Source organism: Melospiza melodia, chromosome 28 (genome assembly GCF_035770615.1).
Source record: "Melospiza melodia melodia isolate bMelMel2 chromosome 28, bMelMel2.pri, whole genome shotgun sequence".
Lineage (NCBI taxonomy): Eukaryota > Metazoa > Chordata > Aves > Passeriformes > Passerellidae > Melospiza > Melospiza melodia.
Genome location: NC_086221.1, coordinates 8711086 through 8738629, shown reverse-complemented (window position 1 = coordinate 8738629; position 27544 = coordinate 8711086). Strand labels below are relative to the sequence as shown.

Sequence of the window (27544 nt, the reverse complement as noted above, 5' to 3'; positions counted from 1 at the left end):
AGTCACTGTGGAAATACCAGAGAAATACCTGCAGCAGGACCAGCTGCAAAGGGCCAATGGGAAACACAGGAGCTGCCTGCTGTCCTTTGGGAGGGGTGCATTAAACACAGCTCAGGGTATTGGGGGCACCTCAACAAACCCCCTGACCCACCAGCATGGGAGAGGAACCCCCAGAACAGGGAGCAAACCCAAAGGCTGGAAACGGTAACAAAAACACAGAAACAAAAATGAAAATGTACTAAAATTTAATCATTCATAAAAGCTGTAATTTAATCTGTGACAGTAAAACACAAGAAGCAATATTAGAGTTGGTTTAGTATATTATATATTTTTGCTTTTAAAGCCATAGAAATCAGTTATCCCAGTTTTTTTTCCTATAAAAGACCCATTTTTCCAAAGCATTATGCACAAACATTTTTAATTAGAATACAATGGCAGAATGAAAATAATGATATTCCGTAACTTTTAAATATAAAATGAAGTCAATGACTCAAAAAGTTATTTGTTGCAGTGAGTTCAAAGGGAAATTTTGGATAATATATATCTATAGTTATAGATATAAAATATAACAGTGGAACATTTTTAGTGCTTGATGGGGAGAAATTATGATAAAATGGTCAATATGAATTTTAATTATAGTAGCAATCTCTAACATTTGAAATGCATCCATGCTCCTTGGGATAATCATATGCTAGAGTCAATTATATTTATTTTCACATCTGTTAATTGCTATTGCAAAGGAGGAGGAATATTGGCTTTCATTTCCAAGAGATATACACAGAGCAACTGCTTTTTCCAGGGGCTGTGTGCAAACCATTTTTAAGATCTAAATTCTTCCTGCAGGATATAAAAAACAGGAGAAGCTTCTTCCGATATGTTACTCGTTTCCATAAGGTTCTGAAGTTGGGAATGCTGGCACTTTCCATTTAGGCAACAGTTCTTCATTCCTGCAATCTGGAGGAAGTAAAAGAAAATACAAATGAGGATGATGGGGGGACATTTCTGACTCTGCTGGTGCCACCAGTGACCTCCAGGGCCTGAAAGCCAACAGGCAGCAGAGGAGCTGCTTTTTCCCAGAACTCAGGGCTGTTCCCAGGCACAGAAAACAGGAGATTGTGGGAGTGCAACTCTCCAAATGCTGTGCTGTATCAGGGCCAGAGCAGTGCCAGCCAATGCCAGCCTGCTGCCCCTGCCCGATCCCAGCAGTGCCCAATGGCAAAGGCAGGGCTGAACAGCACAGAGCTCACAGCTCAGCACAGAGCACAGCACAGCTGAGCTCAGCTCACTGAAATTACGTTATTGCTAAAATAAAGTAATTTCAGTAAATAAAAAATATAGTTCGGTAAATAAAAAATAAAGTTCAGTGCAGCACAGCACAGCTCTGCTGGCTCCAGGAACCCCCCGAGAGCTGGCAAAAGCAGGAGGCAGAGCAGTGCCAGCACCCAGTGCCCCTCTCTGCCCCAAATGGGGACATTTCTGTCCCAGCCCTGGAGCTGCAGTTCCCTTCCAGAGCAGGGCAGAACAGCTGTGAGCACACAGAGCTCCCTGCCAAGACACACAGGAAGATTATTTATAGCTCTGTCCAGTCTTGGTGTGTTTTTAGGTTGGGTTTGTTTGGGGGGTTTTTATGCTTCTTTTGGTTTGGGTTGTTTTATTTTTTTATTTCTGTGCCACTGAACCCCATGTCCACCCAAAGCCATTTGCAATTGTCCCCAACGGTGCCAGCACAGGGACAGCAGTGGCACCGACATTTACAGAGAATAACTAGTGTTTCTCAGAGGATAACCAACATTTACAGAGGATGAACAGGAAGCACAAGCCAGCCCTGGGGCTCAGGGCAAAGCTCCTGCTCAGTCACCCCCAGGAGCAGCAGCAGCAGAGGGCAGGGCTCTGCTGGGAGCTGCTCTGCTCACCTGGCCCAGGTGGGACCCAGGCCCCTCTCACCTGGCTCAGAGCTGCTGCATGATGGGAGTCTAAAGCAGCAGACATGATTTCTTTTTAGGCTTCTTCTTTTCCACTGGTGTTTTTCTATTTATCTGTCTGACCAGGTCATAAAAGATCTGCAAATGAAAAGCACAAGTGATAAAACACAAGCTGTCAGAACTGAGGCAGGCTGGGGAGCTGACAGCTCTCTCCTGGTGCCTGCAGTTATGTAAATTCAATTAAACTGCTTGAATTTATTACACGTTTCTCAAGCAGCTGCTTATGGAGAAGGAAAGCCAAAGCTCCCATCAGAACTGAAGGGAGCTGCAAACTCAGTTTATCAGCACTAAAGCCTTCAGAAGGGCAGGGCAGTGAAATGGCAGCAGTTTCCTTGCTTTGGAAAAGTGGGAGGAAATCGGGATTAACAAAGGGGTTTTTAAATCAGGCACAAAATCCTCAGGGATCAGCAGCCCAGGGCAGCCCCGGCAGGAGGGGACAGCCCTGTCCCTGTGCCCGAGCCCCCAGTGCCACCAGGGACCACCCCAGGGCCCTCCTGCAGCTGCACAGCCTGGTCAGAGCTGCTGCTGCTGCTGCTGCTGGGAGTTGTTTTCCCAGCAAGACTCAGCCCATTTATAGCAAAATGAGCTTTGCAAAAATGCGTGCAGCTGGGTCACAGCATTGAGGAGAAATATTTCAACCTTCAGAGGGCTCCACCCTTGTCCTTGTTTATTTTTTCCCCTTCCTGGAGTGGCTGACGGCTCACAAATTCTTGTTGATTGCAGAGAAATTCACAAGACAAAGAAACAGTTTATAACATACTGTAACAACTGAAATCTGAGATTTTCCTTTCTCATAAATTAGATTATTAAAGTGCTAGAACTGACTGTGAGTACAGCCATCTGCAACAAGGTTTCAGGAATGGCACCATCCCTAAAAAGAGTCAGTGTGCTGCAAGAGCATCTCAAAGGTCAGCAGGAGGTCATCTGGATTAAAAACTTATTATCTGAAAGGTTTGGTTCACATGCAGCAAATGCATGTAGGAGTTTATCACTCTTTACCTAGATTTTAACAAATTTAGGAACTCCAAAAGCAGTGAGAAAGCAAGAATAAATCCCAAAAGAATGCAAATGGCTCCCCAGCCCAGGAGGCAGCAGGACAGGGCCCCAGTGCCCTGAGCTGCTTCACTCACAGCTCCTCTCTTTGATTCCCTCAGCTTTTGTACTTTTCACAACTAGGAAATATCAGCTGGCAGCAAACCAGAACACGGAGATCACAGCGAGAGCAGGAACTCGTCCTCCAGATAAGCACAGTGTCCTCTGTGCCGCGGGGGCTGCAGGGGCAGCAGGAACAGGCAGGACCCCCCCAGGACCCCCTTGGCACGGGGCGAGGCCTGAGAGGGGCAGTGTGCCCCCCAAAGCTGGGAATGCTCACAGCCCTGGGTCTGGCACCTCCCTGGGCACCTGCTGAGGGCTGAGCTGCTCCTTGCTGCATCCCAGCCCAGACACACACACACAAATAAATCCCAGCCTGGCTCAGCTCTGCTGCTCCTGAGCCTCGACCAGGATAACCCCAGCCCTCCCAGCCCGTCCTGAGCACCCAGCCAGGCTGATCCCAGCCCAGAGCTGCAGTTATTCTCAGTTCCTGGGGCTCCCCAGCCCATCCTGCTGGCTGCCAGGGCAGCTGGGCCCAGGCCAGGACCCTGCAGCTCCTGCTGCTCCCACAGCCCTGCACGGTCCCAGTTATCAGCTGGAACCGGCCCAGCTCAGCCTCTGTGCCCGCAGACGTGGCCTCTGGCACGGGCAGATAACTGCAGCACTCAACAGAGCTGGTGCCCGATGGGGAGCAGAGCCAGCCCAGGGCCCCAGGAGGAGCACCCAGAGCAGAGGGGTCTCAGTTAAACCCAGGGAGCTGCTCAGCTCTGGCTTTGCGCATGGCTTTAGCAAGCTGGGGGCTTGCAGGGGCTGTGATGGGGCATCTGCAGCCAGAAATGCAAATATTCCAAACCCAACAGCCAACCCCACACACGACAAGGAGCACAACGGGCATCACCCACGGTGGGCATGGCAGCAGTTATTGTGACAAACATTCTCTCCAGATAAAGCTTATCTAAGCTAAAAGTCATCCAGCTCTCTCTGTTCATGGCCCTTGGGAGAGGCTGTAAAACACCTCTGAGAGAGCTGGGGAGTCACCCTGGCTGGGCAGGGAAAAGGGAGCACATCCCTGGGGCAGACAGAGAGCCTGGCACACTGCACGGCTGGCACACTGGCACACTGCACGCCTGGCACACTGCACAGCTGGCACACTGCACGGCTGGCACACTGCACGCCTGGCACACTGCATGTATGGCACACTGCACAGCTGGCACACTGCATGCCTGGCACACTGCACGGCTGGCACACTGCACGGCTGGCACACTGGCACACTGCACGCCTGGCACACTGCATGGTTCCCTTCCCCAGCTCGACACACAGGGTTCAATGCCTCATTCACACTGGGAACACACACCACAGGGGGTGCTCACCTCATTTACGTTGATTTTCGACTTTGCAGACGATTCTAGAAAGGCACAGTTACACCACTGTCGTGCTAAGTTCTGTCCCTGCTCTTTGCCCACGACTCGTTCTTCCTCCAGGTCACATTTATTGCCAACCAGGATCATGGGAACCTGCACAGGAGCAACAGGGGGAGAAACCCATCAGCAAGGTCGTGTGCAGGTGGCTCTGTGCTGCTGTGGCCCTCAGGAATGCAGGGGGGAAATGCAGGGGGGGAAATTTTTCTCCTTAAAACTCCCAGCCATACCCATTAGAGAGTGATCATATTTTTATTTTTGAGGCGTAAATTTTCCTTATTACATCAGGAACCTGAAGCCACAGTACAGATGAAGCAAATGCAAATAAAGCTCATCTGAAATCAGATCTACAGGCTCTATCAGCTTACACAGAGCAGTAAATATCCTGTTCTTTAGAGTTTTCTAGACAGTTAAGAGAAAATTTCTCATACTGAAACATGAAAATGTGTTATGAACATGTTCAGCAAAAAACCAAAGTGCATCAAGATGTGAAATAATAGGGCAAAAAGGGATACTGAGATGAGTAAGCAGTACAGGTTTGAAGACATGAAACTGTGTAAGATTACTGCAGAAGGTATTAAAGGTTTATCCAAAAATGGAGTTTGGTGAGCAACTACCTCTGATCATTTGCTGTTAGGTGTAGGAGATGGGAATTTAAACTCTTCCAGATACAGATAATGTAATGATTGATGTACTGGGACTTTACACATGCTCTGAAAGCTCCCTCAGCACTGCCCAAGGAGATCCTGTGAAAGCAGCTTTGTGTGCGAACGCGCAGCCCTGGTGGCTGGAGAGCACAGCCCCCCAAGCACCTGCAGGAGCCCTGCCAGCCACGCTGTACTCACATCCTCGGTGTCCTTCACCCGCAGGATCTGCTCCCGCAGGTCCTGCAGGTCGTTGAACGTGGACTGTGCTGTGATAGAATATACTAGTGCAAACCCCTGCCCGTTCTTCATGTACAGGTCCCTCATGGCTGTGAATTGCTCCTGCAAGCAAACGGGTTTCACGCTAATTAGCCGTTGAATGCAGCTAATGAACGGTTCCAAAGGAATACTGCTATTGTGCTGGAGACAAGAATGCAGTGCCACAGATGGATTTACATATTTACCCCTCACAAAAACCCACTGGAGCATGGAAATTGAATAAAAGGATTAACACTCCCTTTCCCTTTGCTTTGGGTTTTGTTGTTTTTTTTCCCTTTATAAAGGGCTTCTTGGAAAAATGGGGGAAAGATGAAGAGCAGCAGTAAAACCATCTCTGCATGGTTTTATTGACTGAAATGCCAGAGCAGGCTGGACAGTGCCAGCCCAGAGCCCCAGCAGGGCCAGGACTTTTACCAGACCCACGCAGCAATGATTCCTGCTCCTGCTGCTGAGGATTTCCAGGCTTTCCCAATAAAACCAACCTCCAGGGAGCCCCAGGTGCCTGTGGTGTGTTGGTTTGTTGGGGCAGGGCTGTGCCAGCCGCAGGTAACACTGGAGGGACAGCAGGGCAGTGCCAGGGAGGTGCCAGGGCAGCTCTGCTGGGGAGCAGCCCCTTGGCTGGCACTGCTGCAGCCTGTGGCAAATTCACATTTCAAACCCTCCCGGAGCAGAATGCTGACATGGGGATGGCACAGGAGGCACCAGCCCCTCACCAGGCACTGGCACTCACCTCACTGCTGAGGTTATCCAACAAAATCCTTCATTTAAGTGACTGCACTGATTTACTGCCTTTGCTTGGGCAGGATTACTGCTCCTAAGGAAGGCACTGCACAGCAATGAGATACAGAAATGGCACTTACTGTCCCTGCTGTGTCGAGGATCTCCAGCATACACTGCTGACAGTCTACCTCCACTTGCTGGGGAGAGAGGGAACAAAAGCTCAGAATGAATGGTCAGCATGGGACAGGCAAGAGAAATCCCAGCTCCGGCTGCACCTCTGCACAAAGGGCTCCCAGCAAAGAGCACCTGCAGGGCTGGGCAGCTCTGCTCTTAGAGGATTAGCCATGCCCCAAGACAGGCATCTGGGTCAGCTCACATGCTCCAGGACTCCCTTCATTAGCAAGGCTTAAATGAGCAGCTCACTGTAAACATCTCAACTTAAGTGAGATTGGAAATATCTCGACTTAATCCACTCTTGCAAATCAAAGCACCCCAAAACTTGGATTTTTCTTTGCTGCCCGGAGAGAAGGGAGTAAGGAAGAGAAGAAAATGCAAAATGTTTCAGGACCCTCAGAGTGAGACTTTGCAAATCTTCCACTCTCTGAGAAATGGCTTGGATCTAAGGAGGGTAATTCCAGGAAAGTCAAGTAAATTTAACAGCAGAACTCACGGCACAATTTAATTTAATTATCACAGGCACAAATGTCACAAGTTTTCAGTGTATGTTTTGGTGCCTTTAATGTGCTGACACTTGTGCTAATCCGTGGAACAATGGCTCACTTGACATCCAGGCAGGGAAGAAAGCAGCTCTGTGCCTGGATTATGTAACAGCCCAGGGACCCTGCAAGGACTCTGCCCAGCAGCTCCTGGGCCCAAAGCAGCCCCAGGAATTCCCTCTGCGAGACTTGGAGGAGACAAAAATGATGGTGCTTTACCTTTCTGTATGAATCTTCTATTGTTGGGTCATATTTCTCAACAAAAATTCCCTGAACGAACTGTACAGTCTGGGGAGGAAGGGAAGAAAAACATCCTGAGTGAGCTGAACACAACCAGAAACACCAGGGAAAAGTAACAACAGTAAATCTGCTTTTAAAAGTCAATAGTAAGGAGCAGAGTAAAAGACATAAAATCTCTGTTTTGAAAATAAAATTGCCCTGAGTGTGACAATCTGACATGTGACACTCCTGATCTCTGCTGGACTTTACCTGCATCTATTGTAAGTGAAAAGAAAGGCCAAGGGAGGAGCTGCAGATCTGGGGGTGGTTCTGGGTTCTGTGTAGATCCAGGACTTTTACAAGTTTCCCTGTTTGGGTGGTGCAGCCCAGCTTTAGTTTCCAGCTGCCTGCAAGGCTCTGCACCACTGGGCACCCTTGTAAATCCTGTCACCAGCAGAGTTTCAGCCCCAGAAATGGGATCAAAGTGCTGCACAGACAACAAAAGCTGCTGAGCAACTGTGGCTTTGTGACTGTGAGGGTTTCTGCTGCTCCATCAGTGTCCCCAGCAGCAGCCTCAGCACCGGGCTGGCACAGAGGAGTTAAACCAAGCAGGATCTGCAGGGAACAGCCCCAGTTTGTCACTGCAGCCACGCACACGGGGCTGGACATGAACACCAGGCTCTTTGTTGCACAGGTCAGTCTGTGCAGTTGGGAGAATGAAATTTAAAGTGACCCCCAGATTATTTTAAATCCCACCTTGTAACCTCTCCTTGCAAATGTTTGTAAATAAGTACACAGACTGTGAAAGCTAAATATTATCCACTTCTAGCTGCTAATTGGCAATTACTGTGGGCTGCTATAAAAATAATGGATCATGAATTACCAAATTCATGCATATGAATTACCAGATATGCTGACTTAGCACCCAGCCTGTCAAAAAGAATTTCACTTTTGTTTACCAGACTATTTGAGTATTTGCATTTCAGCTGATCAAAAGGTCAGGGATGGTGCTGACTCAGGCTTCACATCACAGAGAAGGAAATTCAAGTATGTCAGATGCTGAGTAATTTTTATTTACAGCATACTACTAAGTGCCCCACTTCACCTAGTGAGTCTTTCAGAGTTACATAAGAAAATTAAGATAATCAGGGAAGTGCTGGTGGCAAAAGCAATACAGATTGCTCACATTGCTGTGGAGGAACAGAGCTTGTAAAAAATTACACCTTGTAAACACCTTGTAGTGATTAGGGTGGCATTGCTGAAGAGTGCATCAAATTTGATGTACAACTGAGTAATCTCTCCTCCTGTTCACTGGGGTTCTGCAGGTGATTTACCAGGATTATCACCTGGCTGTGGCAGCAGAATAAACAATGAGGCAAGACACGAGCACTGCTCAGCCATTATCGTGCCTGTGACAAGGAGCGCTGCAGCTCTTGCTGCAGATAACTCACACTTGACCAGTTCTTTGCCTGTCTGCTGGAGAGGGCTGCTCGACTGCTGAGTGATAAATGGGTGACAGGAGTTTCTCTCTCAGTGCTCCACTATCAGCCCTGCTGTGCAGAGCTCTCCTGAGGAACAGGACAGCACTCCAGCAGAGCAAAGTGCTGCTCCTCCCTCTCTGAGGGGCTGTGGATGCTCTCAGGGCTGGGGCTGTGAGCCAGCTGCTGCCTCAGGATGGAAACCCAGAGCCCTGGAGGTGTGCAGGGCTGATCCCAGCTCTGGGACTGATCCTGCCATTGATTCCAGCCAGGTTTCTCCTGCTGGGCCTGCAGTGCTCACAGACACTCAGCTGTGTACAGCACAGCACCCGTGCAGGAGGCAGACACGACACGCTAATTAGCGGCAATTAATCACCTCTCTGAAGCATGGCACAGCTCCCCTGGCACAGTGGCTAGCGAGGTGCTGGCACATGCAGAAGTGACCCAGGGTGCCCAGAGCAGCAGTGCCCCTAGAAGTGACCCAAGGTGCCCTGGTGTGCAGGGAGCTGCAGGGCTGGGGGGCTCAGGGTGACCCCAGACTCACCAGAGCAGACTTGCCCACACCTCCTGAACCAAGGACCACCAGCTTGTACTCACGCATGGTGTGGGCTGTGCAGAGAGCAGCGACCTGCAGGGCAGAGAGAGGGCAGAGTTAGAGCACAGAGCTGGGGGCTGCCCTGGAACAGCAGCACCCTGCACCTCCTGAGAGTGAGAACGCCTTCACTGCCAGCCTGGGTTTCATCTTCCTGAACACAAGGCTGAGAATGGCACTCTGACAGCCCCGGGTCAGGGGAAGTGGCCACAGCTGGGTCCTGCCAGAGAGGAAGAGGATGGACACAGCAGGGACAGACACAGCGGCTGTGCTGGGCACCGTGGGCTGTGCCTGTCCTCTGCTTCCTCAGCCAGAGAGGAAGAGGATGGACACAGCAGGGACAGACACAGCGGCTGTGCTGGGCACCACGAGCTGCCACTGCCCATCCTCTGCTTCGTCAGCATTTCATGGCCCCAACCAAAGCACGGGACAGGAAAATGAGATCAGAAAGCAGCAAGTGAAGAGGTTTCCCTCTCCCCTCCACCCCCAGCAGGGAGGGATTTAGGTCAGTGCTTTCTCTCTGGAAAAGGTCAGGCCCAGCACACGGCTGCCAAGGCAGAGCTCTCTCTGCTCACCCAGCACAGACTCTGCCTTTTTATGGAAATCTCACAACTCCCTCAAGTCACTACGCAGCAGCAGCAAACCGTGCTGCTCCTCGAGATTCCCTGACTAATAAGGCGAATGACAAAGGCAGTGATAAACACTGGCCAGGCTGTTTACAGAGCAGCAGGCTGGGCTGTCCCTGCAGCAAACAATGAGCTCAGCAGCGAGCCCCTTCCGCAGGGCTGCGCTTCCTTCCCAAGTAAGGCTGCACACACACACACACACACACACACACACACCAGGCTGGGCAGCCCCAGCCCAGGCACTGCAAACCAACCCTGCCCAGGATTGTGGGCTCCCAGACGCAGCCTGGGAAAGGAAAACCTCCTCCAAGGGTTTTGGGACAGAAACGCACCAGGAGCCTGTGAGGAACAGGGGTGTATTTTGTGTTTTCAGCTGAATGTCACCCAGGTATGGGTTAAACAAAAACTCAAACATCCCATGGGCAGCTGGAGAGAGACACAGATTCCTGTGATCAGTTCAGCACAACTTTAAACTCATTTTAAGGCAGAATAACAGAAATAAAGGGCTTGCCTGTGCAGTCACAGAGCCAAGGGAAGCTGCCCTTCCCTCCCCAAGCCCTGGGCAGGCAGCAAGGCTCAAGCAATCCATGCAGCCCATCACTTTCAACACCTGCAGGAGGTTTTTCTCCAACTCCTGCAGCTGCCTAACTGCAGATTGTGAAACCAACTCAGACCAAAAGGGGCTTTCCAGAAGCCCAAAGGCAGAGCAGGCAGGGCTGTGCACTCCAGGACACTGACAACAGCTCTGGCTACATTCTGGGAACTGTGAGCTCTTCTGCTCCACCATTTCCCTGAGAAGTGACATTCACTTCCTTTCCTTCTGATATCGTGATTTTGAATGAGATGGAAAGGGGAATTCCAATTAACAATTCTTTTCCCCTTGATAATCCCTAGAAATTAAAAGCTGATGCATTTTTTATAAAGCATAAATGCAACTTATTGATCCAGTTTGTCTTCATTTCCCTACAGTCCCAAAGAAAACCCAGAAAGCAATCAAGCTAAGGGTTAAATTTAGCTGTGAACTATTTCACTTCTTATTTATAGTAGAAAATACTTGTGGGAAAGCTTAAGCTGGGAGCAGTACAAGACTAACTTCTCACTTCTTCTCTACAGTATTTGCTGATTTTTTTTTTTCAGGTGCAACAGGAAACCAAGATCCTGAAAGGCACGAGCCTTATTACTGTAAACCCCACATGCCTTAATTATCTTGCAGCTCTTTCACAAGTATGTTAATGCTATCTGTTTATACGACATGAATAGAGTGCTCAAGAAATTACTATGCTGCATCCCAGCCAACTTTGCATTTGGCAACTGCCGAAGCCCACCTAAATGCAGTGAGACACAGCAGCATTCATTTCCATCCAGGGCTCTCTGGAGCAGTCACATGCTGGGAGGGAACAGCTCCATTTCCAATGGAATTGGACTATGGCTGTTGAGTGTTCTTTGGAGTCAGGAGAAGGGTATGATCACTAAGGAGTGTAGAAAAATTAACTGTAAATGTTGTGAGACTGGTCTCATTAATTCAGAATGCTGCAGTGAAAAAATAAAGCAGCAGCTGAGTGTGTCTCCTTGCTCCCTTTGGCCAGCGTCCTGGTTTGAAAAGTGAGTGAGTGTTTTTGGGACGATGTGGTCAAACTGTGCCAGCCAGGCACAGCCCCTGAGCCCCAGCAGGACAAACAAACAGGGGCACAGAGCATGAGTGCCACCCCAGCACTGCCCCAAGCTGCAGCCCCTGTGCCACTCCATCACCCTCCAAACCACCTGCATCACCTGCAGGGCAACGAATCACAGGGCTCTGCATCTGTAATCACCAAAAAACTCCGCTTCAGACACCTGATGCACCAGAATCCAGCTGTGCTCTGCACTCTTTAACAGGAGCATCTCTGCTGCTGCCACCAAGGCGCCCAGGCAGAGACAGAAATGGACTCTCCCCATTCACAGCAGCAGCCCCAGCTGCTCACAGAGAAGTGAGGTAAAAATCTGCAGGATATTTGTGTCGGTATCCAGAGGCAGAGCAGGCACACACCCCTGGGAAGGACCAGGGGTGGACACAAACCCAGCTGGAGCCCAGCCCGAAGCGTGGCTGCGCCCATCAGCCGCCCCTGGGCTCAGCAGGCCCTGGTGCCCTCTCAGCTGCAGCAGCCAGGGCTGAGCAGGCAGGAAGGAGCAAACTCGAGGGTATTTCCCAACAGAGCCGGGGAGGCCCTGGGGACAGGGGCTGAGGCCACCCAGGACAGAAACATGATGCAAAAGCGAGCTGCTGCTGTTTCTAGAGTTTCAGCAGCCCAGCAAGAAGTTTGTAATTTGGGTAGTGGGGACAGAGAAGCGTGAACCAAACTGAGCAAACACAGCACTGAAAGAGTGAGTGCAAGAACTTCACTTATCAATTACTCACTCCAACAACGTTCACAGAAATTTCATTTAAAATATGATGAGAACACTAAAAATGTCTTACCTTGGCATAAAAGATCTCTCATCAGTGTTAGCAGCTCTACTGAAGGTTCTTCCAGGCTCCCCACAAGGAACTGAAAAAAAGAAGAATAAAAAGAAGTAGTTAATAGTTTTTCAAGTGTCAGCATTTGTGAAGCATCTCTGCAGTGCTTAAGCCAAAGCACCCTGTTCCTGTGGGCCTCTCCTCCCCAGAACACTCTGCGACTTCACTTACACCAGACAGACTCAAACTAATCATGTCTGAGGTTGCACCAAGCTCTGCAACACCTACAAAGCTCAGTCATTTTAGGGAATCCAGCAGGTTTGTGGCAGGGCCCCTTGCCCAAGAGCTTGAGAAGCTCCAACATTTCCAGTCCCCAGTCTTTGCTCAGCAGCCCTGAGCAGCAGCAGAGCTGATATTCAGTGATCACAGCAAATCAAAATTATCTTGAAACGGGTAACGGAAGCTCTCATAATGCCTGTCAAATATTTTCCCAAGTGTAAGAGAAAGTGAGTCTAGAGGGCAGGGTTATTGGGATATTGGCATGAAATCCTTCCCTGGGAGGGTGCACAGGGTGCGCAGAGCAGCTGGGGCTGCCCTGGATCCCTGGCAGTGCCCAAGGGCAGGTTGGAGCAGCCTGGGCACACTGGAAGGGTCCCTGCCATGCCAGGGGGACACTGCAGGGCACTGAGCTGCCTTCCACCCCAACCACTCTGGATTTTTGTGCAGTGCTGCCAGAGCCAGCTCCAGCACTGCACAGAGCATGGCTCAGCTGCCCCTGCACCCAAAGAGCACAGCCTGAGTTCAAATGGGGGTGAGAGAAAAGGAACAGAAAGAAGGGAGGCACAGAAAGGAGCAGCACAGAAACCACAGCACCAGCTCCTAGAGACAGTGTGGGATGGCATCTCGAGGTGCAGCTCCTACAGCCTGAGGGGCTCTGCTCCTGCACCCCAGCACTGAGGGGCTCTGCTCCCTGCTCATCCATCCCCAGCACTGAGGGGCTCTGCTCCTGTACCCCAGCACTGAGGGGCTCTGCTCCTGCACCCCAGCACTGAGGGGCTCTGCTCCTGCACCCCAGCACTGAGGGGCTCTGCTCCTGCACCCCAGCACTGAGGGGCTCTGCTCCTGCACCCCAGCACTGAGGGGCTCTGCTCCCTGCTCATCCATCCCCAGCACTGAGGGGCTCTGCTCCTGCTCAGCCCCAGCACTGAGGGGCTCTGCTCCTGCACCCCAGCACTGAGGGGCTCTGCTCCTGTACCCCAGCACTGAGAGGCTCTGCTCCCTGCTCATCCCCAGCACTGAGGGGCTCTGCTCAGCCCCAGCACTGAGGGGCTCTGCTCCCTGCTCATGCACCCCAGCACTGAGGGGCTCTGCTCCTGCACCCCAGCACTGAGGGGCTCTGCTCCTGCACCCCAGCACTGAGGGGCTCTGCTCCCTGCACCCCAGCACTGAGGGGCTCTGCTCCCTGCACCCCAGCACTGAGGGGCTCTGCTCCCTGCTCATCCATCCCCAGCACTGAGGGGCTCTGCTCCCTGCTCATCCCCAGCACTGAGGGGCTCTGCTCCTGTACCCCAGCACTGAGAGGCTCTGCTCCCTGCTCCTGCACCCCAGCACTGAGGGGCTCTGCTCCCTGCTCATCCCCAGCACTGAGGGGCTCTGCTCCTGCTCAGCCCCAGCACTGAGGGGCTCTGCTCCTGCACCCCAGCACTGAGGGGCTCTGCTCCTGCTCAGCCCCAGCACTGAGGGGCTCTGCTCCTGCACCCCAGCACTGAGGGGCTCTGCTCTCTGCTCATCCATTCCCAGCACTGAGGGGCTCTGCTCCTGCTCAGCCCCAGCACTGAGGGGCTCTGCTCTCTGCTCATCCATCCCCAGCACTGAGGGGCTCTGCTCCTGCTCAGCCCCAGCACTGAGGGGCTCTGCTCCTGCACCCCAGCACTGAGGGGCTCTGCTCCTGCTCAGCCCCAGCACTGAGGGGCTCTGCTCCTGTACCCCAGCACTGAGAGGCTCTGCTCCCTGCTCCTGTACCCCAGCACTGAGGGGCTCTGCTCCTGCACCCCAGCACTGAGGGGCTCTGCTCCCTGCTCATCCCCAGCACTGAGGGGCTCTGCTCCTGCTCAGCCCCAGCACTGAGGGGCTCTGCTCCTGCACCCCAGCACTGAGGGGCTCTGCTCCTGCACCCCAGCACTGAGGGGCTCTGCTCCTGCACCCCAGCACTGAGGGGCTCTGCTCCCTGCTCATCCCCAGCACTGAGGGGCTCTGCTCCTGCTCAGCCCCAGCACTGAGGGGCTCTGCTCCTGCACCCCAGCACTGAGGGGCTCTGCTCCTGCTCAGCCCCAGCACTGAGGGGCTCTGCTCCTGCACCCCAGCACTGAGGGGCTCTGCTCTCTGCTCATCCATTCCCAGCACTGAGGGGCTCTGCTCCTGCTCAGCCCCAGCACTGAGGGGCTCTGCTCTCTGCTCATCCATCCCCAGCACTGAGGGGCTCTGCTCCTGCTCAGCCCCAGCACTGAGGGGCTCTGCTCCTGTACCCCAGCACTGAGAGGCTCTGCTCCCTGCTCCTGTACCCCAGCACTGAGGGGCTCTGCTCCCTGCTCATCCCCAGCACTGAGGGGCTCTGCTCCCTGCTCATCCATCCCCAGCACTGAGGGGCTCTGCTCCTGTACCCCAGCACTGAGGGGCTCTGCTCCTGCTCAGCCCCAGGAAGATGCCCTCGATGGAGGAAGATGTCCTGACAGAGAGAGGCAGGCAGCAAGGGCCACTCACCCGGCTGTGAGGAGGACAAAAGCAGTAACTCCTTGCTTGCCCATCACTCACACCTCCTTGTGCCTGGCTTTCACCAGCAAAGCAGAACATTGAACGTTTCCAAGGGAAGAGCGGGGTCGGCACCGTGCCCATCTGGGAGAGCAGCACAGATGGGCAGAAGGGCAGCACCTCACTCAGGGCTGGCAGTGCCACCCCTGTGCCCGTGCCCTTTCCCAGACAGAGGCAGATTCCTGGGCTGCTGCAGCCACGTGTCCTGGCTATTTTTATCCTGGCACTTCAATGCTGAATCGTGGCTACTATAAACAAACCTGTTTCATTCTCAACTTGGAAATGTTCTCCGTGCCAGTTTTCTTCAGTTACTATAAACTAGGCCATGGAAAGTGGTGGATTTTCTTTTTTTAAAAGTGTCAACTAAACATTGCTCAACACTCTACCAAAACCCCTCCATTACTCAGAGCCATGTTGGCAAAACAAACCCAAACCCAGCACTTGTGCGAGGGGGAAATTTACAGCGATCAAAGCCACACTTGAGCTGACAGATTCCCTCCAGAGTAAAAACAAAGAGTCCAAACAAACAGAGAACGATGCAGCAGCAAAGGCTGGGAACTCCAGGCCAAGGATCTCCCCTTGAACCAGCCCAGCCCCGCTCCTGGCTCTGCCCAAGGACAGCTCCTCTCAGCACCTGCTCCCTCGTTGGTTCTACACCGTGTTCAGAGGGGTTAAATTACTCAATGGTGTCTAAAGCACAAGAAATACTTCCCTAATGCTCACCAAAGCTGCCAGCGATTACACAATGGCTCCAGAGCTGTGCAGGGAACAGGGATGTGCACCCCAAAGGGGCTTGGCTCAAATCCCACAGCCTGGGAACAGGGATGTGCACCCCAAAGGGGGCTTGGCTGGCAATCCCACCTCTGAACAGCAGCAAGGCAAACAGAGATTACCCTGCTAGTTAGCAAGGAGTCTCTTTAATTAATACAAATCACTGCCATGGACTCACTCGTTCACAAAGCCTTCTCCAAGGCAGTCAGAGTCCCTGGCTTCAGGGCACAGGGAAAACTCCTCCACCTTTCCTGAGGCCGCCAACTCCAGAAAAAGGAGAGGGAAGAGGAAAACAAAAGACTAAAAGACCAGACTAAGCAGAAAGCAGGACTCCAATGTGACTTCAAAAGCACAGTTGGACAAACTTCCGCTCACAGACTCTGCATTTATTTCCTTGCTCATTATCACTGTGGTGTCTGACACCACAGCAAGTGTGTTTTAGGTACTAACATTACATAACAGGTAACATTTTATAATTTGTGCCAGAAATCTCAGCCTCAGTTTGGTAATTTTAACACCAAACTCATTATCATTTCCATTGCCTGCTTTCAGCATCAAATCAAACACCAATCAAGGCAGCAAAGGTGTAATTAGCTATGCACAAGCCTGCTGTGGGGTGAGTCATGTCCCCACTGAGGTGCATTCCTGATGCTGGAACATGCAGGCTGTCCCTTGTCCAAACCATCAGTAATCCAGGTGTAAATGTATTTTCGTTTTTCAGGTAACAAATAACCCCAAAAGGACCCAGCAAGAAGCACACACAGAAAATGAGGCTGGTGACAAGCCAAACAAGCAGACAGGTATGTGAGAACACAGGAGAACGATACGGGTCAGGGGTGTTACCTGGAGAGCTCCATCAGAAAAGGCAATAGAGCAGCCCTCAAACCCTGCATCCATGCCCAAAACTGCCAGCCCAGGTGTGTGCAGCTCAGAGCCACATCCCAACCACGCTTTCTGCATCACCCCACACCTCCTGCAGCCTGGCAGGCTCCTGAGCCAGGGCCATAAAGGCTGGGCAGGGAGTAAAGTCCTGCAGCAGCAGAGCCTGGGCTGGGCTGGAGCTCCAGCAAATTAACTGCAGCCCACACAAACACGGCCCAGAGACAAGCTCCTTGGAAAACAGCAATAATTCTGTCATGGGAAATAGTCATTTTGTGCACAAACACTCTGGGATTGATCCTCCTCAGCCTGTAATCTTTTGTGCAATCAGCCTCACGCTGAACCTGCAATTTCAAATAACATAATGTTAACTTCTATGGAAGTGGCTGCCTAATTATTCACTGGAAATTGCTCTGCTATAGAAGCTCTCCAGGCAAGGAACAAGGGCTCTGGGCAGCTAAAGCCTGCCGTGCTGAAACGGCTAATTTATTTTTTGTCCTATTGCTCTGCACTTGCAGAAAGTTGCTAGGGACATGTGCCAGCCAGACAAAGGCAGGGGAAAGGAAGCCAGCAGCACAACTCAGAGCCCAACACGCTCTGCATCCCCAAATTAGAACAAAGCCCTACGTCACGGGCTGGAGCTGGCAGCTGCCCTCCAGCCAGGCTGCAGCACTCTGCAAAGGAATGCCAAGCAGAGCTGCAGGCAGGGCACAGCACTGGGCACACCGAGGCAACACACGCTGCTCAGTTCCCAATATCTGGAATGGTTTGAGGGCAGGGATGGCAGGGACAGGGATGACAGGGATGGCAGGGATGGCAGGGACGGCAGGGCACAGCTCCTCCCAAGCAGCACCACGGCCACATTCACCATTTCTCCTTTTCCATGCAGCCCCACTGGAGCAGCTCAGCAGAGGGCTCTACACCATTCACAGGAGTTCTCCACAGCTTTTTTTGGAAGAAAAAATAAAAAAACACTTCCTTTCCCCCTTCCTCATCAGGCAAAGATGTGAACATTAAAGGGCAAATCTGCCATTAGGCACAGCAGCCGCTCAGGGCACTTCCTCCTTTTGCTGCCTATCACATCCACAACTTGCCACTGATTTTTAAACCCTGTACAGTTTTTCATTCCTCTCCATTTCCTTTAGTGGGAAAAATATTCTGACCTTTTATAAAACAGATTAAATTCCAGACAGACCCGAGGAGGCTCAGTGGTAGCAAAGACCAGCTCCATTCTACTTGGAAGGAATAATTTGTTGTGCTGATAGTAGCTTGGCAACATTCGCCACTATTCTTCCTGGTTTATACAATTAAGAGTAAATAAGTGACATGAGGTAGATAGATTGGCACTGAAAGTTCAGCCTGCACTTTAATTATTTTATTTCTGCAGTAGTAGTGACGAGACATTGGCCATAAAGTCCAGTTTGAGCTTACTTGGTCTCCAGCATAAAAAAATATAATAGGGAGAAGCTCCCAGGCCACTAAGGATTCTTTGACACCTCTCAATGAAGTTGGAGAGGCTCAAACTGCTCTTCCCTTGTATTTCAAGCTGGCAGTGGGTAGGTTGAGATAAGGTATTGGGAAGAAAGGCTTTACCCAAAGGGCAGTGAGGCCCTGGCACGGAGCAGCTGTGGCTGCCCTGGAGCCCGGGCAGTGCCCGAGGCCAGGCTGGACACTGGGACAGGGGAAGGCGTCCCTGCCACGGCACTGGATGGGCTCAAGGTCCTTCCAACCCAAACCATTCCATGATTCTACGGCTTACACCCACCAGTGATAAACCCTAACACCAAGCCTCTAAACATGGGGCACATCCCAGCCCTTCAGCACACCGGGCTACCTCACAAACCCCAGAAAATGCTGAGGTTCTTTAGATCTGCCTGGCACAGCCACCACGATCTGTGTTTGCGCACCGGCTGTGACCGTGCAGCCCGTTCTAAAGGTCAGCTCTGCATGTGCAGCCCAGAGATTTTCACTTGCCACAAGCAACCACCCCCCCATTTCCCACGCAATTAAACGCCTCTTTTAACAACAATTTCCACAATGAAAAGCCCCACTGACCATATGGCCGCTTATTAATACTACATTTGTTTATCAGTTTAAATAAACCCCCTGCAGCAATGAGCATCCGTGTAATGAGAACTTAAACACAGCTCACAAGGGATGCCCTGGCACTGCCAAGTGGGACTGCACCTCCCCAATGCTTTTCAGGGCAGATTTCAAGGCTTGACAGGAACCTGAATGGCACTGAGTGCACAGAATTAACTGCAAATAGAGGGGAAAGTAACAGTTTCATTACGTTTCGTAAAGAAATTAAGTTATTTAATGTGGTGCTTAATCCTCCAGTATTTAGCTCAGCCCCTTAATGCTGCTTCCTGGAACCTTGGGCCAGAGTGGGGGTGGAAACTGAATTTTCTTCTACAGCGAAAATGAAACTTTCTTCTGTGTGAAGGTTTTAACTGAAGGAATATTCAGACAGTTATTAACACTTCAGTGCCAGAGAGAGAGCTTCGAGACCAGAGGGGTTTTAACCAAACTGCCAGGCCTGCCCTCTACACCAGGGCTTCTCTCAAGTTTCTTAATCCCCCTGAACCTGCTTAAAAGGGCAAAACCCCTTTGACAATTCATCCTGGAACTTCCTTTTTAAGGAATAAAAGGTGACATTAAAGGAAACAGCTCTGGTAGTTTAATCAGTTTTATACGAGCCATTTCAGTATTTACAGGTCAAGCTTGATTACAACCAAAACGGACAATTATAGAGCAGCCTTTAACCAGCAGCAAGGCCAGGGCTGGGGCAGCACAGGGGCTGGATCTGACTCACAGGAAGGGAGGGCACATCCCAAAAATCCTCTCTCCCACGCTAGTATGTGCATTTGTCAAACGCACAGCCTGGGGACAGGAGGTTCTGCACTGTGCAGGACCTGGGCACACAGCTCACTTCATCTGAGTGTAAATTGCCATCTCCACAAGTTCTGCGCCTTCCTCGTGGTGAGAACACTTTCCACCAAATTAAAAACTTCCTCTATCTGTTTTTTTTCTGGAGTAAATCTACAAACAGAGAATCAGACCAACCCACGCTTTCAGCACAGAACTACCACCACTGGTTTTTAAAGTTCCCAAATCAATTTCAACTTCCACCCACGGAGATGCAGGGGATGTGAACCTGGCATGAAAAGGACAAGGGGAGTCACAGCATGACCAGGACAAGGGCAGCTCCAGCACCCAGCTCTGCACACACACTTTCATCCTCCTGACACCTGCTACGCCACCCAGCTCAAGTTTGCTCTGCTGCCGAATGGATTTGGACTCAATTATTGTGTTTGCGACAAGGGTTTGGGCAAACAGCTCGTTTAACAGAGGCTGCAAAGTGCTGGAATTACAGAAAAAAGGACAAGCCCCACTTTCTCAGAATCACACCACCGAGGAAAGTGCCCTGGAGCATTACAACATCTGTTTGATCATTTCAAATGGGATTCCTGAAAAAGCCCTGACTGCATTCTAGTGATCAATATGACAATGCAGTGTATTCACAAAACAAGGCAAAGCCATAATAATATTGTGACCTCCACAACTTGGTAAGTGATCTGATGAGTTAAAAGTCCTAAATGCATAAATATTTCATAAGAAAGGCTGTCTGGAACCACTTCAGTCTGTATCTTTAATCATAATGTTATTTTCAGCTACAATTAGTGTTATAATCTAAAGCAGAAAGCAACAATTGGCTAAATTTATTTTATCTTCACCCATATTTACTTCATAAATCCAGCAAGTTTTCTGTTCTTCAGGCCTGATACCCAGTAACAGTTACTTAGCACAGGATTGACAAAAACATTAAATCTCAGGGTAAAGCAAGATGTGCTGGAATGAGACTGTTACACAAAAAAAAGGAGAATTGCACCAGAAATAGCCTTACCCAGTGAACTATGAGTTACTTTTAACTATCACGTGGTGAGTGGCATATAAAAAGATATTCTTCTGCACGTCAGCTGTCTGTAATGAAAGTTTTCCTCTTCTCAGCCGCCCCTCCCTACCACTTCAAGTTTATTTGCATGAGAGAAAAGCATATTGCACAGAAATACAACACAAAAGGCACTGCACCCAATGCGTGCGGCTGAAGCGCTCCTCCCACGTCCTCGCTGCTTTCCAGACCCAGGGTCTATTTCCAGGTGAAGAGGTGGGAAACGCCCGATTGCACAGGGATTCCTGCCTGGGACAGAGAGCTGCAGCAGGGCAGGAGCAGCCCCAGCTGCAGCAGCGACGCCAGAGCCGCCTGCACTGCCCTCGGCTCACACGCAATGCCCCACTCCAACACGACAAGTTCGCATTTTTGCAGCATTACAGCACTGCACAACACAACATCGTTGAACCCAACAAATATTTCCACTAAAAAAAAACCCCCAAAACATTCCAGCCAGCCCTGAATGTGCAGTCTCTGACCAGGGAAATGCAAGTGTCTATTTTCCTGCAATGCTCCAGCAAGCAGCAGTTATGCAACACAGCCCATTGACAAGCACGCTCCCAGGTGCAGAACATTCCCAAAAAGCAGGGCTCTGACAAAGTAACAATCCCCATCACAGAAATGCTCACCCTGCTTGTTACATGGAGCACATTTCTGAGTGCATTCTGCCTCACTGAAGCCATGGATAAAGATTTGTTTCAGCCCCAACACAGCCACTGCTGTGGGCAGATCCAGACCTCTTGCTTCAGTGCCCCAGATGGATTTAAGTATTTCCCATCTTATCAATATTCACAATAAATAACAAACCACAATGCCTCGGGCCACCTGCTCAACAGGACTGCCATTGCCTGGCTCCCCACGTTTTGAGTTAAACAAAGTCAAAGAGGCGAAAGAGCAAAGCCAGCCACCTGCAGCCACGGGCTGGGAGCAGCCCTGGAGATTCATTCTTGCCTGTTTTTCCTGTTACCTGTTTCTCCCTGGAGATTCCTTTTGGGCTGTTTTTCCTGTTACCTGTTTATTCTCTGGTATAAAAGCCCAATGCAGGGTCAGGGTCCCCCTCAGACTGATGACTCTGTTCACCAAAAGAAAGCAGTTTCCACAGCATGCCAAGCCTGCTTTTGTCAGCATCTGGGCTTCCCAACCAAAAAGATCCAATGGGTGCCTTTGCCTGGGTTCGGGTGAAGCCAGGGCAGCTGCAGTGAGGAAGTGCCTGTTCAGGTATAGCAGGTATTTCCCAACTGCCAATACCTGCTGGAGCACACATCAAAACATCAAAACACCGTCTTTATGTGGCCACCCGACCTGCTCCAGCAGCTGACAGCTGGGAAAGAGCCCCAGCCCTGCCCTGGGCCCTGCTGCCACAGAGAAACAGAGCCAGGCAGCCCTGAGCTCACCCTCACCCAGGGCTCTGAGCACAGCCTGCAATAGAGAAGCTACAGACCCAAAATGACTGGGCATCCAGGGAGGGATGGGCTCTGGTGTCCCATTTTCTCCCACACACACCCCTGAGGATCTTCCCACAGCACATGAATGCAATTTGAGTTTAAACACAGCATTTCTGATCAGGAATGTAACGCTCGGTGCCTCCTCCTTGAGCACCACCCTTCTTCCCACAGCCTCCTCATTTTAATATTGTTAAATGGCTTTCTCTACACAACTTCATTACTGCAGCATTTGCAAGGGAAGAAGGGATCTCTCAGGAACCAGTTCCTGTCCCTCTGCAGATCAAAACTTGTTTCACAGCAGACCTGGGAGTGAAATGGCACCAGAGGTGCAGCACAGAGCGCTCCAGTGTAAAAACCAGGTACCGAGAGCTGAGCAGGCCCACGTGTGTCCTGACTGATGCTCTGCTGCCACTGGGTCCCCTTTCCCTCATAGGGGAGCTCAGAAAACAGGCACTAATTAACAAAATTATGCTATCACAGGAAATAACAGGAAGCTTCTCATAATGAGCCATTTAGCTCTGAAGGGTTTCAGTCAGACATGTCAAACCAGCTCACAGAGGATGTCAACAGGCACCAGCACACAGCCAGCTGAAAAACAACCAGCACAGACCCTCAATCTACTGCAGCAGAGAGGCAGCTCCAGGTACCTCCCATGAACACAGGCTGGTCCTTGCAGGTAACAGCCTGGTACCTCTGAGACCCAATGTCACCCCTCTGGAACATTCTGGCACCAGAATGAGGCCCAGGGCACGCTCCTCCCAGCTGTCCCAGCACAGCAAAGCCAGCACAGCATCCCTGCTCAGCACCAGGCTGAATGAAGGACACTGCCCTGCCCAGGCCTGGCAGGAGCTGCAGGCTCCTCTCTGCCCTCCATCAGCAGTGCTACTGGCACAATTAACGTGTATACTCTTCACACCCCTTTAATCCTTTCTCCTCCGGTGTCACAGTCCAACAGGGCTCCGCTCCCCCAGCACTGATGGTTTTCACTCTGATGCTGGTGCTGGAGACCCTGAGCTGCATCAGCTGGGTTCCCACTGGGCTCTGGCTGCCAGGAGGTGCTGAGCGCTCAGCAATGAAGGTTCCACAATGGGAAACAGAGGATTCAGAGTCTGCCTCGCCTTCCTCCCCTCCAGGGGTGAGTATCCCACACAGCTCCATCCCACCCCCTGCACTGGGGCCTCTGAGCCTGATCCTGCCTTCCAGGAGCTGCAGGGAGCCCACGGCAAGGATGGAGAGGGGCCGTTCACACTCACACAAGGTCTGACACCTGAGACAGGCCGGACCAAGCTCAGCAACACGGACAGCTCGCTCTTCCTTCAAACAGACTTTGGGACACCCTTACTTATCGCCGCCATTAGGTGTCATGTTTCCAGCAGCAGCAACTTTCCTGAAGAGCAAACACAAATGCCTACAGGAAAATTTCAGCCTGGGATTTAGAAGCATCCTTTTAAGAAGACGCTTTCATTAAAATTCTGTTTAATTTCCAATTAACTATTAAATAAAAGAGTAAAAGAAAACCAGTAACTACTTCAGCACTCAACACAAAATGAACTGAGGCCATACTTTAACCACCATCCTCACTACCTCATCTTCAAAAAATAACCCAACAACTCCTGAAATCAAGGCCAAAAAGTCCAAACAGCACCCCTGGACTTGAGCAAGTTTTCAAAGTTGTGTCTCTCTTGAATCTGCTTCTGCCAAATTAAGTACACAAAGTTATAAGAAGCGACTGATGTTCAACACTAATGTGGCTCATCAGAAATGAAAAGAAAGCGATAAAATAGGAAGTCTCCCATATTACCCTAAAACCCAAAAGTTTTGATCAGGATCCACAGCCAGAGCCAGCTAAGCTGATTTTGGCAAGGCTGAAAGTAACACTGGATCAAGGATAATTCTGAACTTCAAACAGCTACACATAAAAAACACTTCAAATATAAAGCCTAAAGGTTTGAACTTATGTATGTTCAAAAGATACACTTTGTTTTCTCTAGGAAAACAGATAACAGGTTCCTGTTGTCAGACCATTAGGACTCCTCTTGAAGATGATTTTTAAAGTCTGCAGAGCTGCACAGAAGCAATCTGTTCTCTAAACACTGAGTTCAAAGTGCCACTGAGCGCGCTGTGCACGTGCAGGGTACAAGAAAAAGCACTGCAATATAAAGTACAAACAAATGCTTGGAGTTGTTTATGCCCAGGACGATGATTCAATATACAATTAAAACTTTAATGTTCAAGTACATCCACATGTCACCCTCCTGCCATTTAATTACTTTTCAGTTTTTTTAAGAACAGTCCTCAGACTGGCTGAGCAGCCACCAAATGCATCACCAATAACTCATGTCTGTATATTTGCAACTTAAGGCTTCAAATATAAACTGCTCCAACGCTCTGTGTAAACACGAGCCTCAAAACAAAAGCATTAACCTGTCACTGGACTTATGCTGCGCGAGTAATTGGGCCCGTTTGGCAGGAGATCCTCTCAAACCTCCAGCAAAGCTACTTACCCTGAACACAGCCACGCCAGGGCCAGGACACGTGACGGCAGGATCCTTCCTGGGAGCCCTGGGGCGCCAGCCTGCCTGGGACAGTGCTGGGACTGGGCTGGCACCCCAGCCCTGAAGTGATGGGCATCATCCCCAGGACCAGGCTGTGAGCAGGAGCTGGGCATCATCCCCAATACAGGCTGCCCTGCAGTGCGGGGCATCCCCAGGCCCAGGCTGCCCCGAGCAGGAGCTGCTCTGGAACTGTTCTGGAGCTGCTCTGGAGGGATACCTCCGCTCCCCTCCAGGATCAGGCAGTGCCAGCACTGCGCATGAAAACAGATTTTTATTTTTAGAAGCGGCGCGAGCGCAGCACTTCCTGGCGGCTCCACCTTGAAGAACGACAGACGCTCTGTCACCCTCCATTCCAAACCCAGCATTTCACAACTTCTGCTACCTGCCACAACACAGGGAGGCAAGGGACAATCTGCTGAGAACGGCAAGTGACAGTTTCCCAGTTTGTAATTTGGCACTGAGAACTTCTGTTGGAATATGCTGCCAGTCTTCGCTCACATCAATAAATCGATGCCTTTTTTCCTGCCACGAGGATGAACAGAACATTAAATGTTTTTATTTATGACACTGATTTTTTCCATAGCAACTGGATGTGAACATGGCATTCCCGGAGCAATGAAGTCACTATAGCAACGTGATAATGATGTCAGAATAATCAGCATTTCATACTTGTGAAATACATGGCTTCTGTGAATTCAGAAAGTCACAGAGACCACAAGAGCAAGAGTGTTCCATCTGGAACTTCCCTTTAACTTGCCTGCTTTTGGATAACTTCTCATTAAAGGCACAGAGCTTTGCTAACGCACCATTTTCTGTTTCCCCAAGCCCCATCCATTACTTCCTGAAAGTCTCACAAATTCCCGCATTAAATCCGCTACACCAGGGAGAATTACTGGCACACCATTTCAGCATGAAAAAAGCAATGACACCAATCACAATAGTGAAACATTTCACAGCAGACAGGCACTGTCAGCTGAACAGACGCTCTCCTCGACTCTTCAAATAATCTGGTGTCTCTTTGCGGGGAGCAACACAACCACTCAGAGAGAATTACAGCAGCAACAGAAATTACAGAGCACCGGTACAATACTCCGAAGGCAGACAGGCGTTTTCAAGTCAAACAACTATTTCAAGAAATATTATCTCCCCTGTCAAGCTACTGAAAGGAAAAAAAAACGAGTTTTCATGGTTTGCCCTTCCTGTTTGCAGCTCTTTCCAAGCTGTGCGCAAAACAAGACCCAATTCCAGCTCGGTGTCAGTCGGAACTGGCTCGACTGTGTCCAAACCCCAAACCCACACGTTCTGGACCTCAAATATCGCCAGCAAAGGCACCAACTAACGAGAAGCACCTAAACACCAAAGTTTCCCTACGCAGAGAACGGTTTCTCTTTAAAGCGAGCGAGGGAAGTGCAAGAAGCCTTTCCAGAGCTGAGGTGGTCTGGGACAACCGGTCCTTGGGAGTGGGGGATGATGATGGGCTGGGAGGGTGAAGATGGGCTGGGAGGATGGAGCGGAGGGTGAGGATGGACCGGAGGATGAGGACGGACCGGAGAGTGAGGATGGGCCAGCCCGCTGCTCCGCGTGGCTCACGGGGGGCTCCCCTTGGCTCGTCCCACCTGCCCAAACATCCTGCCGCCCATGCGGGCCGCTTGTCCTACCGTGCCTTGTGCCCCGTCCTGCCGTGCCCTGTGCCAGCCCACCGGCCGTGCCCTGTGCCCTGTCCTCTGTGCCCTGTGTCCCGTCCAGCCGTGCCCTGTGCCAGCCCACCGGCCGTGCCCTGTCCCCTGTCCTACCATGCCCTGTGCCCCGTCCAGCCGTGCCCTGTGTCCCGTCCTGCCGTGCCCTGTCCCCTGTCCTCTGTGCCCTGTGTCCCGTCCTGCCGTGCCCCGTGTCCCGTCCCGCCGTGCCCCGTGTCCCGTCCCGCCGTGCCCTGTGTCCCGTCCCGCCGTGCCCCGTGTCCCGTCCAGCCGTGCCCTGTCCCCTGTCCTGCCGTGCCCTGTCCCCTGTCCTCTGTGCCCCGTGTCCCGTCCCGCCGTGCCCCGTGTCCCGTCCCGCCGTGCCCCGTGCCAGCCCCCCGGCCGTGCCTCCAGCCCCGCTGTCCCTTCACCCCGCACAAGCCCCTGTGCCCCTGCCTAGCCCAGCGCGGGCAGCGCGGCCGCCCCGCACGCACCTGCCCGCAGGGGCACCGCGACAGTTCCGCCTGCCGCCGGCAGCCCGCCCGGTGCCGCACAAGATGGATGTCCGGCGGGGCTGGGACGGGACCGGCCGGCCAGCGCGGGGCCGGGGCCGGGGCCGGGCCGAGCCGCCTCCCCCGCGCTCCGGCCGGGCCGCGGGCAGGGAGCGCCCGGCGCGGCCCCGCTGCCCCCGCCCGGCCCCGCCGGACTCCGGCCCGGCCCCGGCCCCGGCCCCTGCCCCGCTCCGCCCGCCCGCGGCCTCGCCAGGCCCCGCCGGGACACCCGCGGCCGCCGCTTCCCCCGCCCGGCCCCGGCCCCGGCCCCGCCGCCTTCCCCGCTCACCGCCGCCCCCGCGCCGCTCCCGCCGCCGCTCCGCCGCCGCTGCGGGCCGGGGCCGGGGCTGGGGCTGGGGCTGGGGCTCGGCTGCTGCCGCGGCCGCTGCTGCTGCTCTGCGCGGCGGCGGCGCCGCTCCGCTCCGCCCTCCGCCCTCCGCGGCCGGGGAGGAGCCAGCGGCGGGCGGGGACCGGCGGGCCCGCAAAAGTTCCGGGAGGCCGGGGCAGGTGCGGGGCCGTGTGGGAACGGGTACCTGGCGGGGTCGGGTCTGTCCCGCGGCACCGGCTCCGTCCGGGGTTGGGCACCCGGCGGGACCGGGCCGGGCCCGGCCTCTGGTGCGGGGCTGGAGCGTGTCCGGGGCAGGGAGCGGAGCCGGGAAGCGGCCGGAGCGCCGGGAGCGGCTGGGAAGGGGCTCGGCCCGGAGAAA

The 27544-nt window shown here is 52.1% G+C and overlaps 1 protein-coding gene across 1 annotated transcript; it reads right to left on the bottom strand.

The window, feature by feature from the left end:
• Positions 1-228: 228 nt before the first annotated feature.
• Positions 229-27165, bottom strand: RAP1A (RAP1A, member of RAS oncogene family). The gene is made up of 9 exons (XM_063178224.1): positions 27127-27165; positions 12222-12291; positions 9093-9176; positions 7071-7139; positions 6276-6332; positions 5338-5478; positions 4445-4588; positions 1945-2060; positions 229-954 (listed from the first exon to the last, which is right to left on the bottom strand). Exons 3-8 carry the CDS (start codon positions 9147-9149, stop codon positions 1974-1976), a joined length of 555 nt encoding a protein of 184 aa, XP_063034294.1. The 5' UTR covers positions 9150-9176; positions 12222-12291; positions 27127-27165; the 3' UTR covers positions 229-954; positions 1945-1973.
• Between the last annotated feature and the right edge of the window lie 379 nt (positions 27166-27544).